General features: G+C 43.7%; 1 protein-coding gene across 1 annotated transcript; it reads left to right on the forward strand.

The window, feature by feature from the left end:
- The first annotated feature begins 871 nt into the window (after positions 1 to 871).
- On the forward strand, positions 872 to 3,721 carry LOC149242790 (small ribosomal subunit protein uS2m-like). The gene has a single exon (XM_089367721.1). The coding sequence runs from the start codon at positions 1,735 to 1,737 to the stop codon at positions 2,452 to 2,454; it is 720 nt and encodes a 239-aa protein (XP_089223847.1). The 5' UTR covers positions 872 to 1,734; the 3' UTR covers positions 2,455 to 3,721.
- The last annotated feature ends 16,879 nt before the right edge of the window (positions 3,722 to 20,600 follow it).

The following is a 20,600-nucleotide window of genomic DNA, read 5'->3' on the forward strand; positions in this document are numbered from 1 at the left end:
AGGGGCGTAGCGGTAAATAGGAATAGTGGTACCCAACCAAGTCAGACTATTTCATCAAGTGTTGTGGAACGCCCGTCCCGTCCAACAATGCTCTAAGTTCAGATAATTGAGCAGCCAGTCTATAAAGAAGCAAGGGTTTACGAAAAGTAATACGACTGATCTAAGTGCTCAGCTCACTTCGTGCCTCCCTCCTTTCAAATCTAAAAGTTGAAGCCTGTGTGCCGCGTATGCCCACTCACTCGTCCAACGGCTCTATTGGAAGCCCTTATCCGATCATCCAATGCTATAAGGGGCATTGCAAGTGTGAGGCAGGCAGTAACTATAGGTTGTGAAATCGAAGAGGTGGTAAGTAACAGGTACTAACATGAAATAGAAATGGGGATATCCTAGCAATGCTGGTTGTATTCATTCATCAGAGGATGAGTCAATTCACCAAGGGAGGGCCTATCTCACACCTTGAAACTCACCTTGAACCTTCTGCCTTAGTCTTAAACCTTTCACCTCTAGCCTCGAACCTATCAATTGGGCCCTTAGCTTGAGGATTGGGGTTTTATGGGAGCTAAGGTCGCTAGCGTTCTAAACCCGAGAGTGCCGAACTCCCACTCGACTTCGGCTCCGGGGCTGATTAGAGCCGTTTTCCCGCCGAGCTGGGCGGAATGAATGACCAGCAGCCACTGAATTACTGGCCCACTTCTCTTATTTATTGGCAGCGAAGAATCACCAGCAGCCACTTCTCTTACTGGCTCGGTCGAAAAGGGCAGAAAAGCATAATGACTGCTATAATGAATGACGTAATTACGTATATAATTTATGCATTGTCCGCTAAAGCGCAATTCAATATATAAAGAATGAATGCATAATGACATATATAATAGCAACATTTTTTGTCTTATCTCTCTAGTGACTTTATTATACGTAATTACGTATATAATAAGGGTTCATAGGTTTCCCGTTATCTCTTTCCATCTTCCTTGCTCTCCCAAAGCCAGCCAACCAGGTTCATTACTAACGAGCGTAATCAGGACTATGGTAGGCAGTAGGTAAGGGGCGAGTGAGCGTGTTATGGCACTAAGACAGACAGGTAGATCCTTCCTTGATGCTTATTGGGTGGCCCCTCTCAAATAAGTAACTAAAGGGTGGTCGAGCCTGCTTGCGCATCCTTACCAGCAGCCACTGAATTACTGGCCCACTTCTCTTATTTATTGGCAGCGAAGAATCACCAGCAGCCACTTCTCTTATTGGCTCGGTCGAAAAGGGAAAAAATGCATAATGACATATATAATATATGCATTGTCAAAGGATTGACCTTATCAACTCGTAGCGGTCCTTGCACTCGGAAGCGCAAGACCCTCCGGACCTTCCTTATTTCCTTGCCTATATTTATGGATTGAAAATACTGTCCATTACGCCTACTTCTCTTCCTGCCCTAATAGTAAGTTACGCCTGCCTTCATTTACGCTTGCTTCTCCTTACTGTCTTATATATTAATTGATAAAGCCAGGAGCGCCGGCAATGTGGTAGTTCTTCCTCATGAGCGAGCGATAAACAGCCAGCCTTCCATATCTAGTCGATCGAGTGATAAAGCATCATGAATTCCATTTATGCATATCCATTTATACATTGATTCTAATATATTACTCTATATCCATATATAGATTGATACTAATGGATATATACCTATATATATAGATATATATACGTAGCTAACCACCTGAGCCAGCTCGAAAGAGGACCATGTACAATCCCCCCAGTTTGGTTCTTCAAAAATCACCGAGTACGAACGCACATCTGGGCCGTCGGGTAGCTGCTCACCATTCCGAAGTATATATATACGGTTCCAGAAATGAAATTGCTATTCCCAATCCAGACAAGACACTTATTTGTTCACGAAACGCTTGTCATTCCATAGGATCTCCCATTCGTGAAAAAGGCCTTTTATTATCCGTAAATACCAATTCGTTATCCGATGATATAGTGGAACAAATGGCTACGAAAATCGATCGAAGCTGTATAAATGATTATCAATGGAGGATCGGGGGTTTTTTGACCAATTCTTCGAGTATGCATCTATTTCCGATTCCGAGAAAGATCCGTCTTTCACGTTCGAGGAATAGGAAGATCAATTTTTTCGGAGGATCCGGCCAACAACCAGATCGTGTAGTAATAATGAATGCAGATAGGGAGTCCTCGGTCATACTCGAAGCTGATCGATTACAAATACCTATCGTATCTTTGGTGGATTCGAATATCCCATTGGGATTATATAGAGGAATAACTTATCCCATTCCAGCGAATGATTCTATACAGTTCGTATATCCATCTCGTAATTCGATCACGAAAACAGTTCCTCCTGAACGGGGAAAAATGCAATGGATGAAGGAGGGGAGAACGACTCATCGATCAACTTCTTCCAATGAGAATTACCATTGCATGCACCAATCTACAAGTCGATGAGATCGGTCGAGTGGTCCCAGTTGGAGATGGGTGTCTGTCTATGGATTGAACAAGATTCCCCATTTGGTTGGAACACCGCTGGTTCGTTCCTAATCGTGGTGGTCGGTACACAGCAGCCAACGTCCCTCCCGACTTACTCGATCTTCTCTTTCCTTACTCGATCTTCTCTTTCATCTTTCCTCGACTTACTCCTGTATCAATACGTTACGCCACCCTCGAAGGTAGAACGAAGATCGGATAGCTTATGCTCTTGCCCAAGCGACCGTGATCCTCTTCCTGGCCTGAAGCTTCCTCCTAGGCAGAGCCCCCGCAAGCAATCCAGCCCAGCTTCGATCTTGATCTCCATTCATCTCCTCTCATTCATCAACCCCCGATCGGCACCTACCTTATGGATGGATGCCGCTTGCCGCCAACCTTTCATGATTCGATCAAACCTTTAGTTGATTCGATCAAACCTTTAGTTGATTCGACCAACCTTGAAAAGAACGTTAGCTTAGAGGTAGGCTATACCTGAAAACCGGAGATAAAGAGAAAACCTTTTGGTACCCGGGAGATAAATGAAGTAAGTGTTCTGTAAGCTGAACCTACCCCATTGCTAGGAATCCCCTACCCGCTTTTCAGTTTATGCCTTAACCTGTATAGTTACCCACCTTCATTATTATACCTGCCCTATCTTGATTAATTAATCAGCGGAGGTACAGCTAGAGATTGATCCGGTATGGCACCGGATCAACCAACCCTTACCCTTGACTTTATTACTGCCTTACCAAACTTAGTGGATGGAGTGCTGCCTGCCTTACTTACCAGCATTGGATCCGATGGAAAGAATCAAAGGGCGGGCTTCATAGAGTCTTGTTGGACGGGGGCGTTACATAACTGCATTCATCAGCCTGGAATAACACTTTAGAGATTCTTCTGGGTACCACTATGCTATGACCTATCCCGCCGAGGTGGATACGATTGGATTTATTAATTTGAACCCACTGGCTAGGAATATACTTACAATGCCTGAACCTCATAGTTATCCACCTGACCTATACCACTTCTTGAATTAATCTCTTATCATGGTTTCCCCATTCTAGGTGTACCATCTCTTATCAAGTGCAGTTAAGGCAGTTAAGAAAGAATATCCTTGAGGAGAATTTACCATCGACAAGGCCACCTTCATAGAAGAGAATTTACCATCCCATAGGCCAGGTTATTATATGTGCCGTGCCATCCATAATCGGGGGAGCAAAGGGAGCAGTTCTCGGCTAATCGACCATCCATCCATCCAGGCATGTCATCCATCCTTCCCATGCCAGGTCTATAGCTGTACCTGACCTCCCTCCTAAGATTCTTCATGAATCCAATGAGAGGGAAGCATCAAGTTCTTTCTAGCAATGTAGTTGGTTCTAATTACTTCATTGTATATCGGCAAGGCTCGGCCGGACCAAGAATACGTGGTACCCATAAGGTCCTAGTGGTACCAAGAAGACTTCTTCATAAAGGAAGGGAAGGTAAAGGGGGTTCCTAGTAAAGGTTATAAATGTTTACCCCCTTATCATAATCTGATCTGATCTCATCAGTTCTGGCTGTAATTCATGAATCCATAGGAAAGTTCCAATCCTCCGATCCGACAACTAAGCGGTCTAACTCTAACATAAAGTAAAGGTAAGAGTAAGGTTGATTGATCCGGTGGTTCTGACCTGATAAGAGAAAGGTTAATAGCAGTCCCAACTCAATCACTAAGTGCATTCATGAAGGAGGTGGTATAGTCTAGGTCTCTAGGTAGCAGGTAGTTAGGAGAAACATAAGTAAGAGGGAAGGGTGAGGTTGTTTCATGCTCTGCTCAGAATTCGGAGTGGTGGCCAGCAGGTCTGGATTCGGTATTTTCTATTGAGTGTGGGACGAGGAAACCGATCGAACCAACAAAAGCCACACGAGTCAGCCACCATTCACCTGAAGCCATGAGGCTTTCACCTTGAACCATTAGCCAAGTCCACCTACTCCTACGGCACTAGACCATTGAAAGGTTCTAAGTTCAAGGGACGGAGTCACTCTTTGACTTAATTGGTGCATCAGCGTCAATGCGTGCTTGGCTGCCCCCGTGGTATAGAGGGAGGGAGGAACCTGAAATCCATTACATATCGTGGTCAGGTAGGCGCTTTCTTATCTCGATCCTAATTCTCGACACGGGTTGGTTGGGCCATATCCTTCTTGTTGTTCCCCAATTCCTTGTTGGGATAACATAAACTACCACAGCCCAGACTTCCGACTCTGTCGACCCTTCTCGATCCTCATTCCCGACACGGATTGGCACGGGTTGGTTCGGCCAGATCCTCTTTCTCGACACGACCAGATCCTCCTTGTTGGTTGACGCGGGGCCAGTGACGCGGAGCGAGACCTACCACAAACTCCAGTTCCGTATTGGTAAGTGAGGTCGAGGTATAGTTTATAGAGTATAGACCGAGGAATAGATATAGGGTCGAGGAAGATATCTAGGTCTAGGAAGATATAGGGCTATGGTTTCGTCGAGGGTAAAGAGGTATATGTATGCAGCTCTAGTAAATGAAAACCTCCTTATCGGTTCCCAAACAGACAAGAAGACATCCTTCATCGGTTCACAAAAAGAAGAGAAGGCATCGACACCGGGCATTGCCGGGGGGTCATTGTCGATAGCTGATCATAGCTGATCGCTCATAGTTGATCATAGCCATAGGGTCCAATAGACGATCATAGCCAGTCAGAGTAAGGCAGTCGTTATAGAGATTCAAGCGTCGTACGTAGCCAAAGGCGAATAGTCTTTTATAGATAGGAACTACTTAGCGCTAAGCTAAGCACTATATGGATAAGTCTTGTTATCTATATATATATAACTTAGACCTAAGAAAGATCAATAGTTGGACTGCGAGAAAGACAATCCACTTTCATTCCCCAGATAGGTTGTCCAGATAGGTTGTTGGGTGGAATCCGACTCAATAAAAACTAGGACCGGAGGCGCTCATCCGAGGTACGAGGGTGAGGTTGAATTGAGAAACAACATCAAATTATACAAAGTTGTTGTCATCATCGATTTCAGAGAACTTGTAGCCGTAGTAAGCTCCATGCACTATGTATGGACTGCCTTAAGCCATAACTACTAGCTCTAAAGACTACTAGCCAGAGAATTTCTCATGATGACAAGTTCAACGTATATATGCCAGTATCATATGTAGAGAGGCGATACTTGCTATTGGCTTATACCGGCTAGCAAAGACCTATCACTGGGTGTTTTATCAATTCTGTTCCAACGAAACTGCTTGCCTGGGCAAAACCTGGGATTCTATTTCAAAAGAGGTGCCGTTCCATACCCTTAGTCCTTATAGGACGCTCCATGGAGTTCAAGCAGTAAGGCCCTTCCAGGCCCCGTTCAAGAAGCTTTAAGGTAAGGGCTCCATTAAGGTAATAGCTAGAAGGTCTGGATGGAACTCCCTGAAGGAGGATCTCGGGCTGTTGTACCGTGATTTTAAAAAGAAAGAGAATCAGATGAGACATTGGAACATGACAAGTTATACGTCTATATGCCAGTATCAAATTTGAGGAGTGATTCTCCCGCTTGATCTCGCTGTAGCTCAGGGATTCCGCTTGATTGACCCGATGCGAGTATCCGACCTGATAAAAACGATTTGTTATGGCAACCTGCCATGGTTCCATTAGAAGAAGTTATCGAATCAGTGGAGTTAAAGCACTATGGACTGCCTGGCAGCCTACACGACTAGCACTAAGTACTATTAGCCTTATTAGTCTCCATGCAATTAGGACTATTAGACTGCCTAAGGTAATAGCCTTAGTCCGGTAGTCTTAGCCTGGCAGCAGCCGGTAATAGCGGCACTTTCAACTTGGCAGTTTCCATTGAAATAATCAATCTCTTTCAAAAGGATGCGTAAGCAGGCTTGACCAACGGGAAAGGAAGGAAAGCATAAAGAGTAAGTCCCGCAGGCATCGTTCGTAATTCTAAGGCGAGTAACCCAGGCATGTAACGTTCGTCGTTATCAGGGAATCCCCTAAGTAAGGAAAGCAGTACGTAAAGGAAGCTCGTAAGTAAGGCCAGCGGTTAAGAAGGTAAGCTGCTTCCTCCTCCCGGTCTGTTTTAAATCAAGCTGGTATGTTGTGACGTCAACTTGTGGTTGTAAAGGTAAGCGGTAAGAAGGCAGTAAGCGGTGTTCTTCATAAGGTCCTGCCAGTCTGGTATCGATAAAGCAGTGGGGAAGGGTCCCGGGGAAACCACCACCATTAGGTAGGCTACGTATTAGGCGGCGGGTGCTGGGATGGGAGAAAGCAATGCTATGGTGGCCATTTTAGTTCTAGGGACACTTTAGCACGCTGTAGCCCCACTTTACCCCTGGCACAGGTATGGTATGACCATTCGTATTGATCTGTCTTTTTTTCTCTATCAAAGTGATGGGTTCAGAAATAGATGGATTAGATGCTTCTTCTACCACCAGCAAGCCAGTCAGCCTGCCCACCAGTAAGCAAGCTAAAGAAGCCAGCTCCCCAGCCAGCTAACCATCTATCCATTCATCCATCCCCGGTTCTTATCCCATCCCGGAGAGTGAAAGATCGAATCGATCGGGTCTAAAGCAGCAATACCATTGCAATCCTAGCTTAGCCATCTTGCCTATCCGTTCGAAACGTCGTGAAATGGGATTCTTAATTCAAGAAAACATCACTTTCAAGGTTCAGTTGGTAAGGTCATTCCGTAGCTTTGAACTTATCGCTTGCTGGCTGGTGGGATGGAATGAGATAACTGATTTTGCTAGCTTGGGATATATCTATCGGCTTTTGAACTGGCTAACTGGTGCGGGAAAGAGCTAAACGCACTTGGCATCCTTTAAGGCATGAAAGGCTTGTTCGGCGACATCGTTCCACACAAAGGCATTCTTTTTATGCAAGGAAGTCAATGGGGCTACAATCTACTACCATAACTTTGCACGAATTTCCTGTAGTAGCCAGTAAGACCAAGGAAACCACACAAGCTTTTTCACGCCTTTGGGTGTGGGTAGTTTTTCATAGCCTTCTTTTTCTTGGGATCCACTCACGTCCTTGTCCTACTAATGACGTGACCCAAGTATTATACTTCAAAGGCGCCAAAAGAGGATTTGGAATGTTTGATGAACAACTGGTTATCTTAGATAAGATCTAATTTTCTTAATTAAGGAGCGAAGCCGCTTGTCCCTCCGGGGGGCAAGGACCCGACAGGGGGCTCGACTGATAAGGAGAGGAGTTTCTATTCTATGGAGTTATGTAACTTACTATTTTCTCCTTGGCCTTAATTATTTATTGCTATCTTTAATATACGAGAGACTCCGTTAGAGAAAGACTTCCTAAAGTCAGGGGCAAGATCTATGGAGTTATGTTTTCTCCTTGCACTAGGAAGCGCAAGCCCCTCCGGGACCTTCCATTCTCAAATGAAACTTCTTGCACCTCGAGATCATTACCCCACCAGGAGAGGACCATAGGCATACCTTTGCTTTGAACTTCTTCAGACATATTAAAAGCGGCAACGAAACGAAATTCTCATCCAAAAAGCACATTCCATTATTATCCACCTCCGAAAACCAAATTCTCCGATATCCAATTCTCCGATATCCAAACAACAATTAGAGGGAGGGAAGTGCATAGTTTTTAGGGGAGAGTTAAGCGTTAGTTCCCGATAGGAGTCTTAGATTAGTTACCGATAGTCAAGCATAGTCCGGTTCGGATAGGAGAGCTCAGATAGAAGAGGAGCATTTTCATAATCGAGCATAGTCCGGTTCGGATAGGAGAGCATTTGAGAGGAACAAACGGGACGGGCCAGATAGGAGAGCATAGGACCAACTTTGGGATCAGAGGAAAGAAAAGTGCAAGGGCTAGTTGGGCTAGTTGGACAGGAGATAACAGGGAGGGAGGAGTTACGCCTGGTTCGGAACGGTTCGGACAGTGCACAGGACAGGGCGAGAACAGGGCAGGGAGGGCAGGTAGCAGGACAGGCTTCGTTCCGCCTCTCATGGCCTAGTGTAGCCTCATCAAGGGTGTAGCCTAGTTTATAGTCTAATCAAGGGTTAGACAGTCAAGGAAGGGAAGGGTTAGACCGGGGGGTTACTAACTATACCCCTTAGACCGGATGCGGCATGATCGGATGCGGGATGATCGGCGGATGCAGGATGGCATTCTCAGTATAGATAGCAGCAGCATAGCAGGAGGAGTAGAGGAGGCTAGGTAGGAGAGACTATAGGAAACTAGGAGGAGACTAGGAGGAGGCTAAGAGGAGGGAGGCTAGGAAGAGTATTTATCGCACGTAGGCACGTCATATCATAATAACATATATGAAATATGAAGAAAGAGAAGAAAGAATTGTCTTACCTAATTCTTAACTAAACTAACTGCTACGGCATCTTGATCTCTTGATCATCTACTAGCTGCATACCCTATTATTTGAACCCTATATCTACTAATTCACTAACTGCGTACCCTATATCTTTATATCGAACCCTACCCGCCAATTGAGGTGGACAAACCACAGATTTGAAATTCATATATATAGGCCTACCAAATTCACTTTTAGATACCGGATGCCTAATCACCCAGTTTCTTCAGAGACACCACTTTGAACGATCTTAAGACATCTTTCAATTTCAATTTCAGTTAGCATCGCCATTTGAATTTACAACTTCCGAACGAGGAATGGCAAGTCGGGAAGACAAGTCGGGAAGGTTGTTTAGGGGCGAGTTCAGGGCGAGTTTCAAACGAGTTACCAATAGGATTGGATTTTTTATAACCATGAAGTCCCCTCCGGGAGCCGAGCCATAAGTGTTCCCAAGGGAGAGGAGAGCGAACCAAGCTAACAAGCTTCCAATCCAGCCATCATAGTGAAACGCTCTGAAAAGGCATAGTTCAGTAATAATCAATCACTTGAAAGCCCCCTAATGAATCCATGCGCCATCCAATTATTAAGGAGACTAACAAGCTTGCTTTCCCAGTTCATTCAAAGACTTCCTTGACTGGCCCGGGCGTAAGAGCTGCCTGTCCCGTAAGGATCAATAGCTCTTATTTACCGGTTCATTCAAGTCCTTTGCCCTTGCCTTAAGTTACTGCTTCATCCTAGGACGATGGAGTCACTTCAATACCCTTTGACCAGGAAGGCAAGATCAGTACCAGTAGGGGACAGTATCACAATAACTTACCTTGTTCATACTACCCACCTGCCAGAAAGACATTCTCTCAGCCCTAGAACATGCTTCCCAGGGAATGCTATCAGACCTTAGGAGCAACAGATATCGTTGGATCGTGGGATGGGAATGGGAATTGGAATCGCTTCATGAGCCCTTACCTTCACACCTTGTACCACCCTACTTATTAGATAAGAAGGTTTTGAATTGGAAGGGATGCGAGTGGGGCTGGAAAGAAAAGGAATAAATGCGTCTGCTGCGGGGTATACTTCCTATGATGCCTTGGCCTCTGTCTCCGTCCTTGGTGTTTTTGCTCGGTCTCAATCAAATGCTAGGGGTGCTTAATAAACTCCCGCTTATCAAATTAGTGCTAGCTTGTATGTTGCTCTCACCTTTGATGCGGGTGCTAATTCAACCACCTTTGTTTCTGCTCCCGCCTATGACTTCGATGCAGGGTTCAAAACTAGCTTTGCTCCTGGAACTCGGTAAACATATATATGGCTCTCGATCTTTATCGGGGACGGGTGGAACAGGAATAGACTTCACAACTGTAGGGTCCAAAGCTCGGTCAGCTTTTGGGTCTGTCACCCTTGTTTATTCTGTTTTGGTTCTCAAATATGGAATTAGCTTTGTTACCTCCACCTTTGCTGTTGGTGCTGCTTTCCTCTTCCCTATGCGCGTAAGCACAGTTTAAGTGCGTAATATGGATAAACTCAGTTAACCACATATCTAACTGGGTCTTAAGCTGCCGACTATGCTTGCTTTGGGACTGGATGATCTCCAATACCAAGAAATGGATCAAAATCTGCCTTCACCCCTGCCCCTATCTCTACTACATATCTCTCGGTAAACTAGGTATGCGCTTGCACCCGACTATATCCCTGTTTATGGTTATAAAAATGGAATGAAATTGAAACCAGAGTCTTTGGTGTCGGACGGGGGAAAGCTGGTGCAACGAGTAACGAATTGTTCCGTTGCTTATTAAGGTTGCACCGGGGATCGAAATTGATTCTGTATCCAACCAGTAGTACCAGGGAGGCATATGTACTACGTACGGAGATTCGGATGGCTAAATGTGATAGCATGATGGATGCCGGGGTGTACGATGAATGTGATAGCGTGATGCCGGTCGTTCGAGAGGCCGACCCATGACCTTGCCTAGATACCGACCTAGGCCCAATTGCATAGTCATAAGCACTACCCGTGAAGGCAAAAGCATAGAAGGCAGAGCCAAAAGCGGTTGACCTTAGGCATAGGCAGAGATTGGCACAGAAGCAGAGCTAAGACCAGATGGAGATATGGATGCATTTGAACCAGCCTTAGCTTCTTCATCGCCGTTTGCAACGGATCGAGAGCCATCCTTACTTTGGCTAGACCTTGATAGTGGGCTTTAATGGAGGGAGGACTGGGAAAATATCTCTCTAAGTTCAATTTACTTATTGGGCTCTCAAATAAGTCAAAAAAAGGGCCCCGTTGCCGGTTCAATTTACTTATTTGCCCCCCCAAATAAGTAAAAAAAAGAGTCGAGCAACTAAAGTTCCTCTCCTTATCAGTCGAGCCCCCTGTCGGGTCCTTGCTTTCCTAGCGTCAAGCAAGCCCCTACCGGTCCTTGCTTTCCTAACGTCAAGCAAGCAATAAATTCCTCTCCTCTCCCTATGGTCGAGTACCTAAAGGTGATGGCGGCCTTAACAGTTGAGCCTGCTTACGCATCCTTAATAGTCGAGTACCTAAAGGTCCTATGGTCGAGTACCTAAAGGTCCTCTCCTTAACAGTCGAGCCTGCTTACGCATCCTTATCAGTCGAGCCCCCTCCGGGTCCTCTCTCGGTGGTCGAGCAACTAAAGTTCCTTGCTTTCCTAGCGTCAAGCAAGCCCCTACCGGTCCTTGCCCGGTGCGAGACAAGTAATAAATTCCTCTCCTCTCCCTCTCCCTCTCCTTAACAGTCGAGCACCTAAAGGTCCTTATGGTCGAGTACCTAAAGGTCCTATGGTCGAGCCCCCTAAAGGGTCCTCTCCTTAACAGTCGAGCCTGCTTACGCATCCTTATCAGTCGAGCCCCCTGTCGGGTCCTTGCACTAGGAAGCGCAAGCCCCTCCGGGTTCAATTTACTTATTTGCCCCCCCAAATAAGTAAAAAAAAGAGTCGAGCAACTAAAGTTCCTCTCCTTATCAGTCGAGCCCCCTGTCGGGTCCTTGCTTTCCTAACGTCAAGCAAGCAATAAATTCCTTGCTCTCCTAACGTCAAGCAAGCCCCTACCGGTCCTTGCCCGGTGCGTGACAAGTAATAAATTCCTCTCCTCTCCCTCTTGGGTTTACTTATTGGGTGGGGGGCTTATGGTCGAGCACCTAAAGGTCCTCTTGGTCGAGCACCTAAAGGTCCTCTCCCTATGGTCGAGCCTGCTTATGCATCCTCTCCTCTCCTTATCAGTCGAGCCCCTTAAAGGGTCCTCTCCTTAACAGTCGAGCCTGCTTACGCATCCTTAACAGTCGAGCACCTAAAGGTCCTTAATAGTCGAGTACCTAAAGGTCCTATGGTCGAGTACCTAAAGGTCCTCTCCTTAACAGTCGAGCCTGCTTACGCATCCTTATCAGTCGAGCCCCCTGTCGGGTCCTTGCACTAGGAAGCGCAAGCCCCTCCGGGTTCAATTTACTTATTTGGGGGGGCAAATAAGTAAAAAAAAGAGTCGAGCAACTAAAGTTCCTCTCCTTATCAGTCGAGCCCCCTGTCGGGTCCTTGCTTTCCTACCGTCAAGCAAGCACTACGTTCCTTGCCCTCAAATTCTGTTTCGATCAAATAAGATGAATGCCCCACCTCACGGACGAGACCCCATTGCCCCAAACCCGACTACCTTAATCTACCAATCACATATGGTGATCCCCTTCCCTACCACCGGCCGGGTATATTGCCAACAGAGTGCACAGAAAGAAGAGATGGATAACCCTAAACTGGATACAATGAAAATAAGAAATTGGTACCCCACATATTCTTTACGCACCTTTTCAACCTTTCCACTCCACACCCCGAGCTGGATACCCGGAAACTGGTTCGAGCCAATCAAATGGATTTTCTTATTACTAAACATTGCCTTTTGAGAGCATTTACCTTGTTTAGCCGATTCGATTGACTGGTTTCGATCCCAGGATTTCATGCAAGTACTCTATGCTGACACTCAATGCCAGGTGTGCTGTAGATCCCAGAGTTGATACACTCGATACCAATACTCGATTCAGGTTGGTAGTCGATCCCAGCAGCAGGTTGGTAGTCGATCCCAGCAGCAGGTTGGTAGTCGATCCCAGCAGGGAGACCATGACAGTCATAGATCGGGGATTAACAGTTCAAACAATGTTATGCCTTACTTACAATGCACCCGTTTAGGATCGATCTTGACAGACAGACCACTTATCACTTATCACCTCACACTTTTCACTTTAAGCATATGCTTATATACGTTCTACAGTTACCTCTTTGATTTTGTTTGGGCTTACTACAGTGATTTAGTTACATTGATTGAACTTATTTATTTGATCTATTTACTTTCTTTATTCGTTTTCCGAGAGAGGCTAACAAACTTTCTTCTTAGAGAGGCTAAATGAATGGATTCTTAAAGAGGCTTACTGTTCGATAAAGCCAGTATGATGCGAGGGCTAACTGACAGGATTATGCTAGGGGGTTGACAAAGCTCTTCTTCGATGGCTAACTTATTTAGTTATTATTTCATCTATTTCATTGATTTCTTTATTCGTTTTCCGAAAGAGAGAGGCTTTCTGAGGCTTCCTATTGAGGATTTCTCTGATTGGGCTTCAAGATTGCCAGAGGCTTTGTGGGCATACCGAACAACGTGGAGAAATACCACCGGCCATTCACCATATCAACTAGTATTTGGAAAAGAACCCATCTTTCTAATAGAATTCGAAATACAAACATTAAGAACAACACAGGAGGTGGGTTTGAATTTAAATGAAGCCCAGACTAGCAAATTACAACAAATCAATGAGCTAGATGAAATTAGGCTCTCGACTCTTCAACACACTGCATTAATTCAACAATAGAGAGCAAAATGGCACGACGCCCTTATCAAAAAGAAAATCTTCCATGAAGGAGATTGGGCACTCCTATACGATTCTAGGTTTCAGGATTTCCCAGGAAAGCTCCAAACACGATGGCTTGGACCTTATGAGATACAAAAAGTGCACGACAATGGCACCATTACATTGACTACCATTGATGGATCTGGACATTCGTTCAAAGCAAATGGTCATCAAGTGCGACTTTACCACAAACCGCTCATTTGGGAATCCTTTTACCAGCAATTACGGGAAGATTCCACTATGCAGATTCTTGTTGAGGAAGATAACCCCTCCTCAGCAGTAGTTCACTGAATAATTCTTTTGTTTCTAAATTTTGTATATAACTTTTTCTCTTTAATTTTGCTTGTATAAACTGTTTTTTTACAGATTTTTACTGTTGTTCCTCTTAAGGGACAACAATTTTGCATGCCTGTATTTTTAGTGTTGTTCCTCTTAAGGAATAGTTGTTGTTCCTTCGAAGGAACAGCAGCCGTTCCTCTTAAGGAACAACAATTTTGAGTGCTTACATTTGTTTGTTGTTCCTTTTAAAGGAACAGTTGTTGTTCCTCTAAAGGAACAACAGCCGTTCCTCTTTAGGAACAACATTTCTGCGTATTTCACAATTTTTGTTGTTCCTTTTAAAGGAACAATTGTTGTTCCTCTAAAGGAACAACTGTTGTTCCTCTAAAGGGAAAACATTTCCGCACCCTCGTTTATTTTTGCTATTCTTTTTAAAGGAACAACACTTCTGCTTGTTTATTTTTGCTGTTCCTTTTAAAGGAACAACATTCCGCGTGTTTATTTTTGTTGTTCCTTTTTAAAAGAACAACACATTTGCGTGTTCATTTTTGTTGTTCCTTTTAAAGGAATAGCACTTCCGTGTGCTTATTTTCGTTGTTCCTCTTAAAGGAACAACACTTTCGCCAGATTGTTTTTGATGTTCCTCTTAAAGGAACAACACTTCTGCCAGATTGTTTTTGTTGTTCCTCTTAAAGGAATAGTACCCCCTTCGCACTTTTCATTTTTTGTCGTTCCTTCTAAAGGAACAACACTTTTTGAGTGCATTTTTTATGTATGTGTGCTTCTTAAAAAACATCATTTAGAGTATTTTTGTGAATGGTGGTTCACTGTTCATGATCCCTTCAAGGCACAGATATAAATTTATGCAAGGATACAAAAACTAGAGGATACTGAAATCAGCAAACCAAAGAACAATCGTTATCTTTAGAGAAATTGCTTTGTATCGATAAGAAAAAAGAGGAAATGACGCAATTATTTATATCACTTTGCTGTCTTTATTTTCAGTAAAACTAATTTGATTGATTACTTTTATCGTGCTGGTTCTTCCCTAATCTTTATAATTCTATTTGATCATTATTATTGAATAAGAATAAGGGCATATTTTCCTCTATTGAGATGTTCAAACTTCTTCCACCATCCCTACTCTTAAGGAGTGTTGATCCATCCTCTGTAAATAAATAGGAAAGTGCTATATAAGAGAAAAAGAAAAAAGAAAAAAAAGAAGAAAAATTATATATGATTACTAACAATTCTATGATTTTTCAGATGAAGGATAGGGGGTCTCATCAAGAGCCAACCTACCATGATCATAAGGAAGCAATGAAGTGGCATTCCCACTATGGCCACCACACTAGGGTTATGATCCAAGAGGCACATCAGAAAAATAAAAAAGTCCTTGGAATAGGAGGTCTCATCACGAGTCGGCCTGCCCACCTTTCACTCCTTCCTGGTGAATGGCATTGTGATTCATCTGGTTACCAAGCCAGCACAATGACCTCCATTCTGACATCACAAAGCACTTTCCTAGGCATACATAAAGGATTATGGTTCCAAGGGTGAAAAAGCAACTTTGTCAAGGTTATGAACACCTATGGGCAACAGAGCTTTGCTAATGGTATTGAAGTCATATTTTTCACACATCAATAGTCATTATAAACCCTTTTCTTATATCTTTATCTTGATTTCAAATGAGATTATGCTTTAAAATCCTTTCAAACCTCTTACACATGAAATATTGTTTGAAAATCAATCATAATGGTTAAAGTGGATAATGACCGGATAAGTATTTTTACGTATGATAGCTATCCTCTTCCCTATTTTTCGCATCATTTCATAGCATTTCCATATCTATTCGCGATTTTCATCATAAGCCTTGATTTCAGTAATTCACTACTTTTTGCAATCATGTCATGGATATATACGTCGTTCCTTTTTTTATTGTATGGTTGCCGTCCAGTACACTGCTCCTCCATTTGCCGGTCGAGGACGACCTATAATATTTCAGGGGGGCGCGAGTGATCTCCAAAATACACTGGCAGACGTGTCAATTCCTTATTTGGAGGTACTACGACTCCATCAGATCTCGGAAATAGCAAGTTTAATGGTATTGATATTTTCCAATATGCACAGCTGTGCTGTTCCATTGTCATTTCTATGTTTTGAAAAAATTAACAGTGTGCTAAGCTTAGACGAAATGGGAGGCAGAGCAATACGCAGCGAACCGTAGGTGCTAATAATTTCCGACGCTGCACGTGATCTGAAAATCACCCTATGAGTGATCTTACTTAAAGATTTATTAAATGAAGGTATTACAGACTCATGTGCTGGTGTGTGTCCATGTTATTTTAGGCAACGAATCGATCAGATTGCAAAATACACAGACACTGGAAAATGGAAAACAGCCGAGAAACACAGTAAGCAAATACAAGAACACAACAAATTAATAAGGAGTTCACCCTATCCTCTAGGGCTACGTCTTCGGACTAGCTTTTAGTAGTGGCCTTCTTTTATTGTTTCTTAAGCAGAGAATTACAATGAAGGAGCTCAATATGAGTCTCTTGAAACAGAATTGCTTGGCAGGGTGGTTCTTGGATTCCCCAAGCCATTAGAATGAACAAACTCTTTTCCTTACCAGCTCTTGACCTTTCTGGTCTTTAATGGAAGGAGCCCAATGTGGTGCTCAGTCCTGACAGATCCTCTCAAGGATGGCTTGAACCTCTCAAGCTCTCTGGTGCTCGATGCTACCTGTGGTCAGCTCAACCCTTTGTCTTCTTTCTGCTTTTTTGCTTCACTGTCTTTTCTTCGTTTTCTCTGTCTTCTTCCTTTTCTTCTCTTCTTCATCTTCTGTGTCTTCTACTTTGTCTGTTCATGGCTTTAAAGCCATTCGATCTCATGGTTGTTCGATTCCCCTTCCACCTCCGTCGGATCGCCTGCTGCAGCTTCGCTTGGAGTTCCTTGTCTCGGCATCATCATCAGGCTCACAGGGAGTGGCCACTTGTCCTCCTACGAACTGCGCTAGCTTTTTCCTCGTCGGTTCGATTCTTCGGTTACGTCGTGGAATGAGTCATCTGCCACCTCAGCAGTCAAATCAGACGTCAAACTTCTCTCTGTCGTGGCTTAATCCCCTATCAATTCTAGCTTTCCCATCGGGCGTGATCTCAGCTGTTAGATCTGGAGCCCCCAGATCCGACGCCATTCGCTCATTTCGCGCAGTTGACTTGCTCAACCGTTATCATGCTATGAGTGGCAGTTTTTTCTCTCCTCTGCTTGCCACACGTCGAGTGCTGAGTGGAATTGCTAAGTTTCAGTCAAATTCGTTTACTGCCCAAGGGTGCCCCCGATAAATATTGCTAGTTTTTGGAGCGCGGGTCCTGTTAGCCTCCTGCTACAGCAGGTTAATCATCTTTCATGATCGACATTTTTACATGCCAAATATGTCATACTTTGCTTGCTGCAATGCTCCATATTTGCTACAGATGGCCAGAGAAGTATCTATGAGAGTGTGCTAGTCTAAATGCCACTGTTGTGTTCCATTTTTGATGAGTTTTCAGCTAAGGGAGGTCCAAACAGCTTAATCTTGGTCTCCCTAGATTTCAATTTCCTGTTTTAGAATATAGAGAATAAACATCTGTCCAAACTGTCTAATCTTGGCAGATTAGTAGATTAGGTAGAGAATAAAGGTTCCCAACTGCTTAATCTGGGGCCTTGGAAGTGATAAGGGTAGTTGTAGATAGAAACTCAAAAGGAAAAGAAAAGAAAAAGAAAAAGAGCAATTGAGGGTTTGCAAGTCTAAGTGCACCCTCCCTGAAGTAACAAAAAATGCTAGGTACTAAGCTGGGTAGGTAGCCAGAAGTTGCAGAAGCCTGATTCTATTCAGTTTTGGCCTTGATCAAGAAGGCACATATTAGCACTGGCAGAGGTATCCATGCAGCAGTTTGATGATAAAATATGAAAGCATGTCTAACTTCCCCTGTTTTCCCCAGAGATTCTCTTTCTAACATCCCCTTGAGGACTTTAGGATCTCCCTAAATAGTCCTCCTTGCATTTCTCCTTTGAAAAATTCATGACAAATTGTGACCTTCTTCTCTGAAAAGAAGCCACATTTCTTGTGTAAAATCATTCCTCACCCTCATCTGCTTCTAAATCTAAGTTTACTCCTTAAACTTAGCTCTCTGTTTCTCTCCCACATCTCAAAATTCATATTAACTTCTAAACTTACTATATAGCTCCCTAAGTTCTCCCATTCCCTATTATTATAGCATTATTGTGCAAAAAATCCCAGAAATATATATATTTCCCCCCTTGGGCAATCTAGCCATATATCCCAAAGTTTGGAAGTGTGAGAAAGTCGGAGTCCCATGGAATATCTGTTCATACTTTATTTTTGGGAATTGAATCAACACCCGGTTGATTTAATAACCCTAAGCGCACCTTATAAATGGATATATCGTTTACCATTTATCCCCGAAAACCTCAGAAAACCCACAATTTCATTTATCCAAAGTTTTGTCCCGACGCAATTTTCCAGAAATAACAATTGTTTATTAGACGGGCCCCGCCGTATCACTCTGCCATCTCCGCATCCCGTCATCCATCGGATCCGGGCCCTCCCATCTGACGGTCCTCGGCGATTTCGGACCGCCCCCGATCGCCGTCCTTTAGCGCCCGAAAAGTGTCAGAGGGTGACGTAGGGCCTGTGGCGCGTGTGAATTTCTTGTTGTATCAGGCGGCTTCCGACACAAACCGGGCCTGAACCAAAAGCGGTCCGATAAAACCGCTTACAGCCAGTCCCTTTCCACCAGATTCATCGCTTTTCGGAGGTTTTATGTGTTGGGACCAATGGTCCGCCCTGATGCGATTTAGCGCCAGCCGTTGGATCTGCCTTCGCGCGATCCAATGGTCAGGATTTAATCTCCGCTACAGTGCCACTCCCGCCTATGTTTTTCATGAATTTTACATAGAAATTGGTCTTTTTCTGTGTAAAAGAAAAGGCGGCATTTGTTCATATTTTCACATATATGCCCGCGCCCGGCTCCCGATAAGGGAATTCATGCATCCCTAAGCTTTCTGAGATCGCTCCAAGGCCCAGTTTTGCTTCAGATAGCCAGTTTCGGCCTCGGTACAGTCAACAGCATACAAATCCTCCTTTTTGCGGCATTTTTTGCAAGGTTTAATGCTATTTTTGATCGGCCAAGCACCGATTGCACCCAAAGGCCACGGAGGACATTAGCAGCAGTTATTTTTGCATTAAAAGGCAGAAGGGGGTGATGGGACAGTTTAAAGAGTATCAGCGGTGAGAAAAGGCCCAGATTCAGTGCCAAAGTGTATCAGGATGCGGCAAAGCGTATCAGTCCAGTTCTTCAAAGCAGATGAAAGCAAAGCAAGCCCAGCAAAGTCAACAAAGCATCATTCAGCCATTAAGGCTCACCAACACTTCTTTTGTTGCTTTAAAGCCACCTAAAAGCATAGATGAAGGCTTTCAAGGCAGAGTTATTGCAGAGACATTGTTCCCAGTCATATTTTCGGAGCAGCGTTGCTTCCTTAAATGCATAGTTATCACATAGAGGACAACGCGTGGCTCAAGGAACTCTTTCAGTCCATTTGTGAAGCTGCAGGACCATGCGCAGCCTTAGAAAGACATTTATATGAGGCTGTTGCCTTATGTGCAGCTGTTTTAGATATTTTATTGCATTTATTTCCAGCACAACTTAGCATTAGAAGCAGTTATTGCACATATCTCTTTTTGCTCTGTTTGATAGATATTTTGAGATATTTTCTCCCTTGACACCTGTTCAAGGGATGTTTGTAAATATTTTCTATTTAAACCACCCTCTGCATTGTTTTAAGGGTTGGTTGGTCGATAACTTCCTCTAGACTTGCATTGTATTTTCTGAGAGTCTCTATAATCAAAGATCGCTGGAATGTTTGGGAGATGAACTGACTGTTATGTTTTGATGTCTGAAGAGTGACTATGGAATCCTAACGCTTCTACATAGCCCAATAAGTGTTTCTTATCTCTGTTTACAGTTTATATGTTTTATGCCATCATTGTTTCACTATCTAAATAGCAGAAATAAAGAATAGTTCAGAGCTCACTTAGTTGTATTCTGTTCTCAATTTCTGTGATTTATCTATGTTTTCCTCTGAATTAGTCCTGAATATGAATACTGATTTGCTCATATTTACGCTAGTTCCTTCATATATGAATGTTGTTTAGGAATCCTTGATTTCTCCTATATAAATGTTTTGTCACCTTCTCTCTGTTAGCATAATGAGAGCTACTTAGTTGCCTTTCATTCACTGACCTTCGTTCCATCTTTATTCCAGCTCGATATTGTTTTATGTGTAGCTATCCTGCTCTGTATTCCTCTTGTGACCAAGAAAACGCAACAACAAGCCTAATCCACGACTCCATGCCCAATGGTTTGAACTTCTCACACTATGCATCCCAACTCTGTTTGAAAGAATCCTCCATCCCACCAAAATCAAAACAAAACGCAAGAAAATCATAACTAGCCTAAAATCAACCCAAAACAAAGCTAGATCATAAAGAGAGAGCTCTCTCTTATTACAGGTAGGCTGGGACCTGCAGTCCAAAGATTGGTTTGTGGT

The sequence above is a fragment of the Pinus tabuliformis genome, chromosome 8 (genome assembly GCF_031772625.1).
Source record: "Pinus tabuliformis cultivar Carrire ecotype Pingquan chromosome 8, CPIR1, whole genome shotgun sequence".
Taxonomy (NCBI): Eukaryota; Viridiplantae; Streptophyta; class Pinopsida; order Pinales; family Pinaceae; genus Pinus; species Pinus tabuliformis.

Coding starts and splice junctions, on each gene's coding strand:
- LOC149242790 (XM_089367721.1), top strand. CDS start 1,735: ATGTACAATCCCCCCAGTTTGGTTCTTCAAAAATCACCGAGTACGAAC.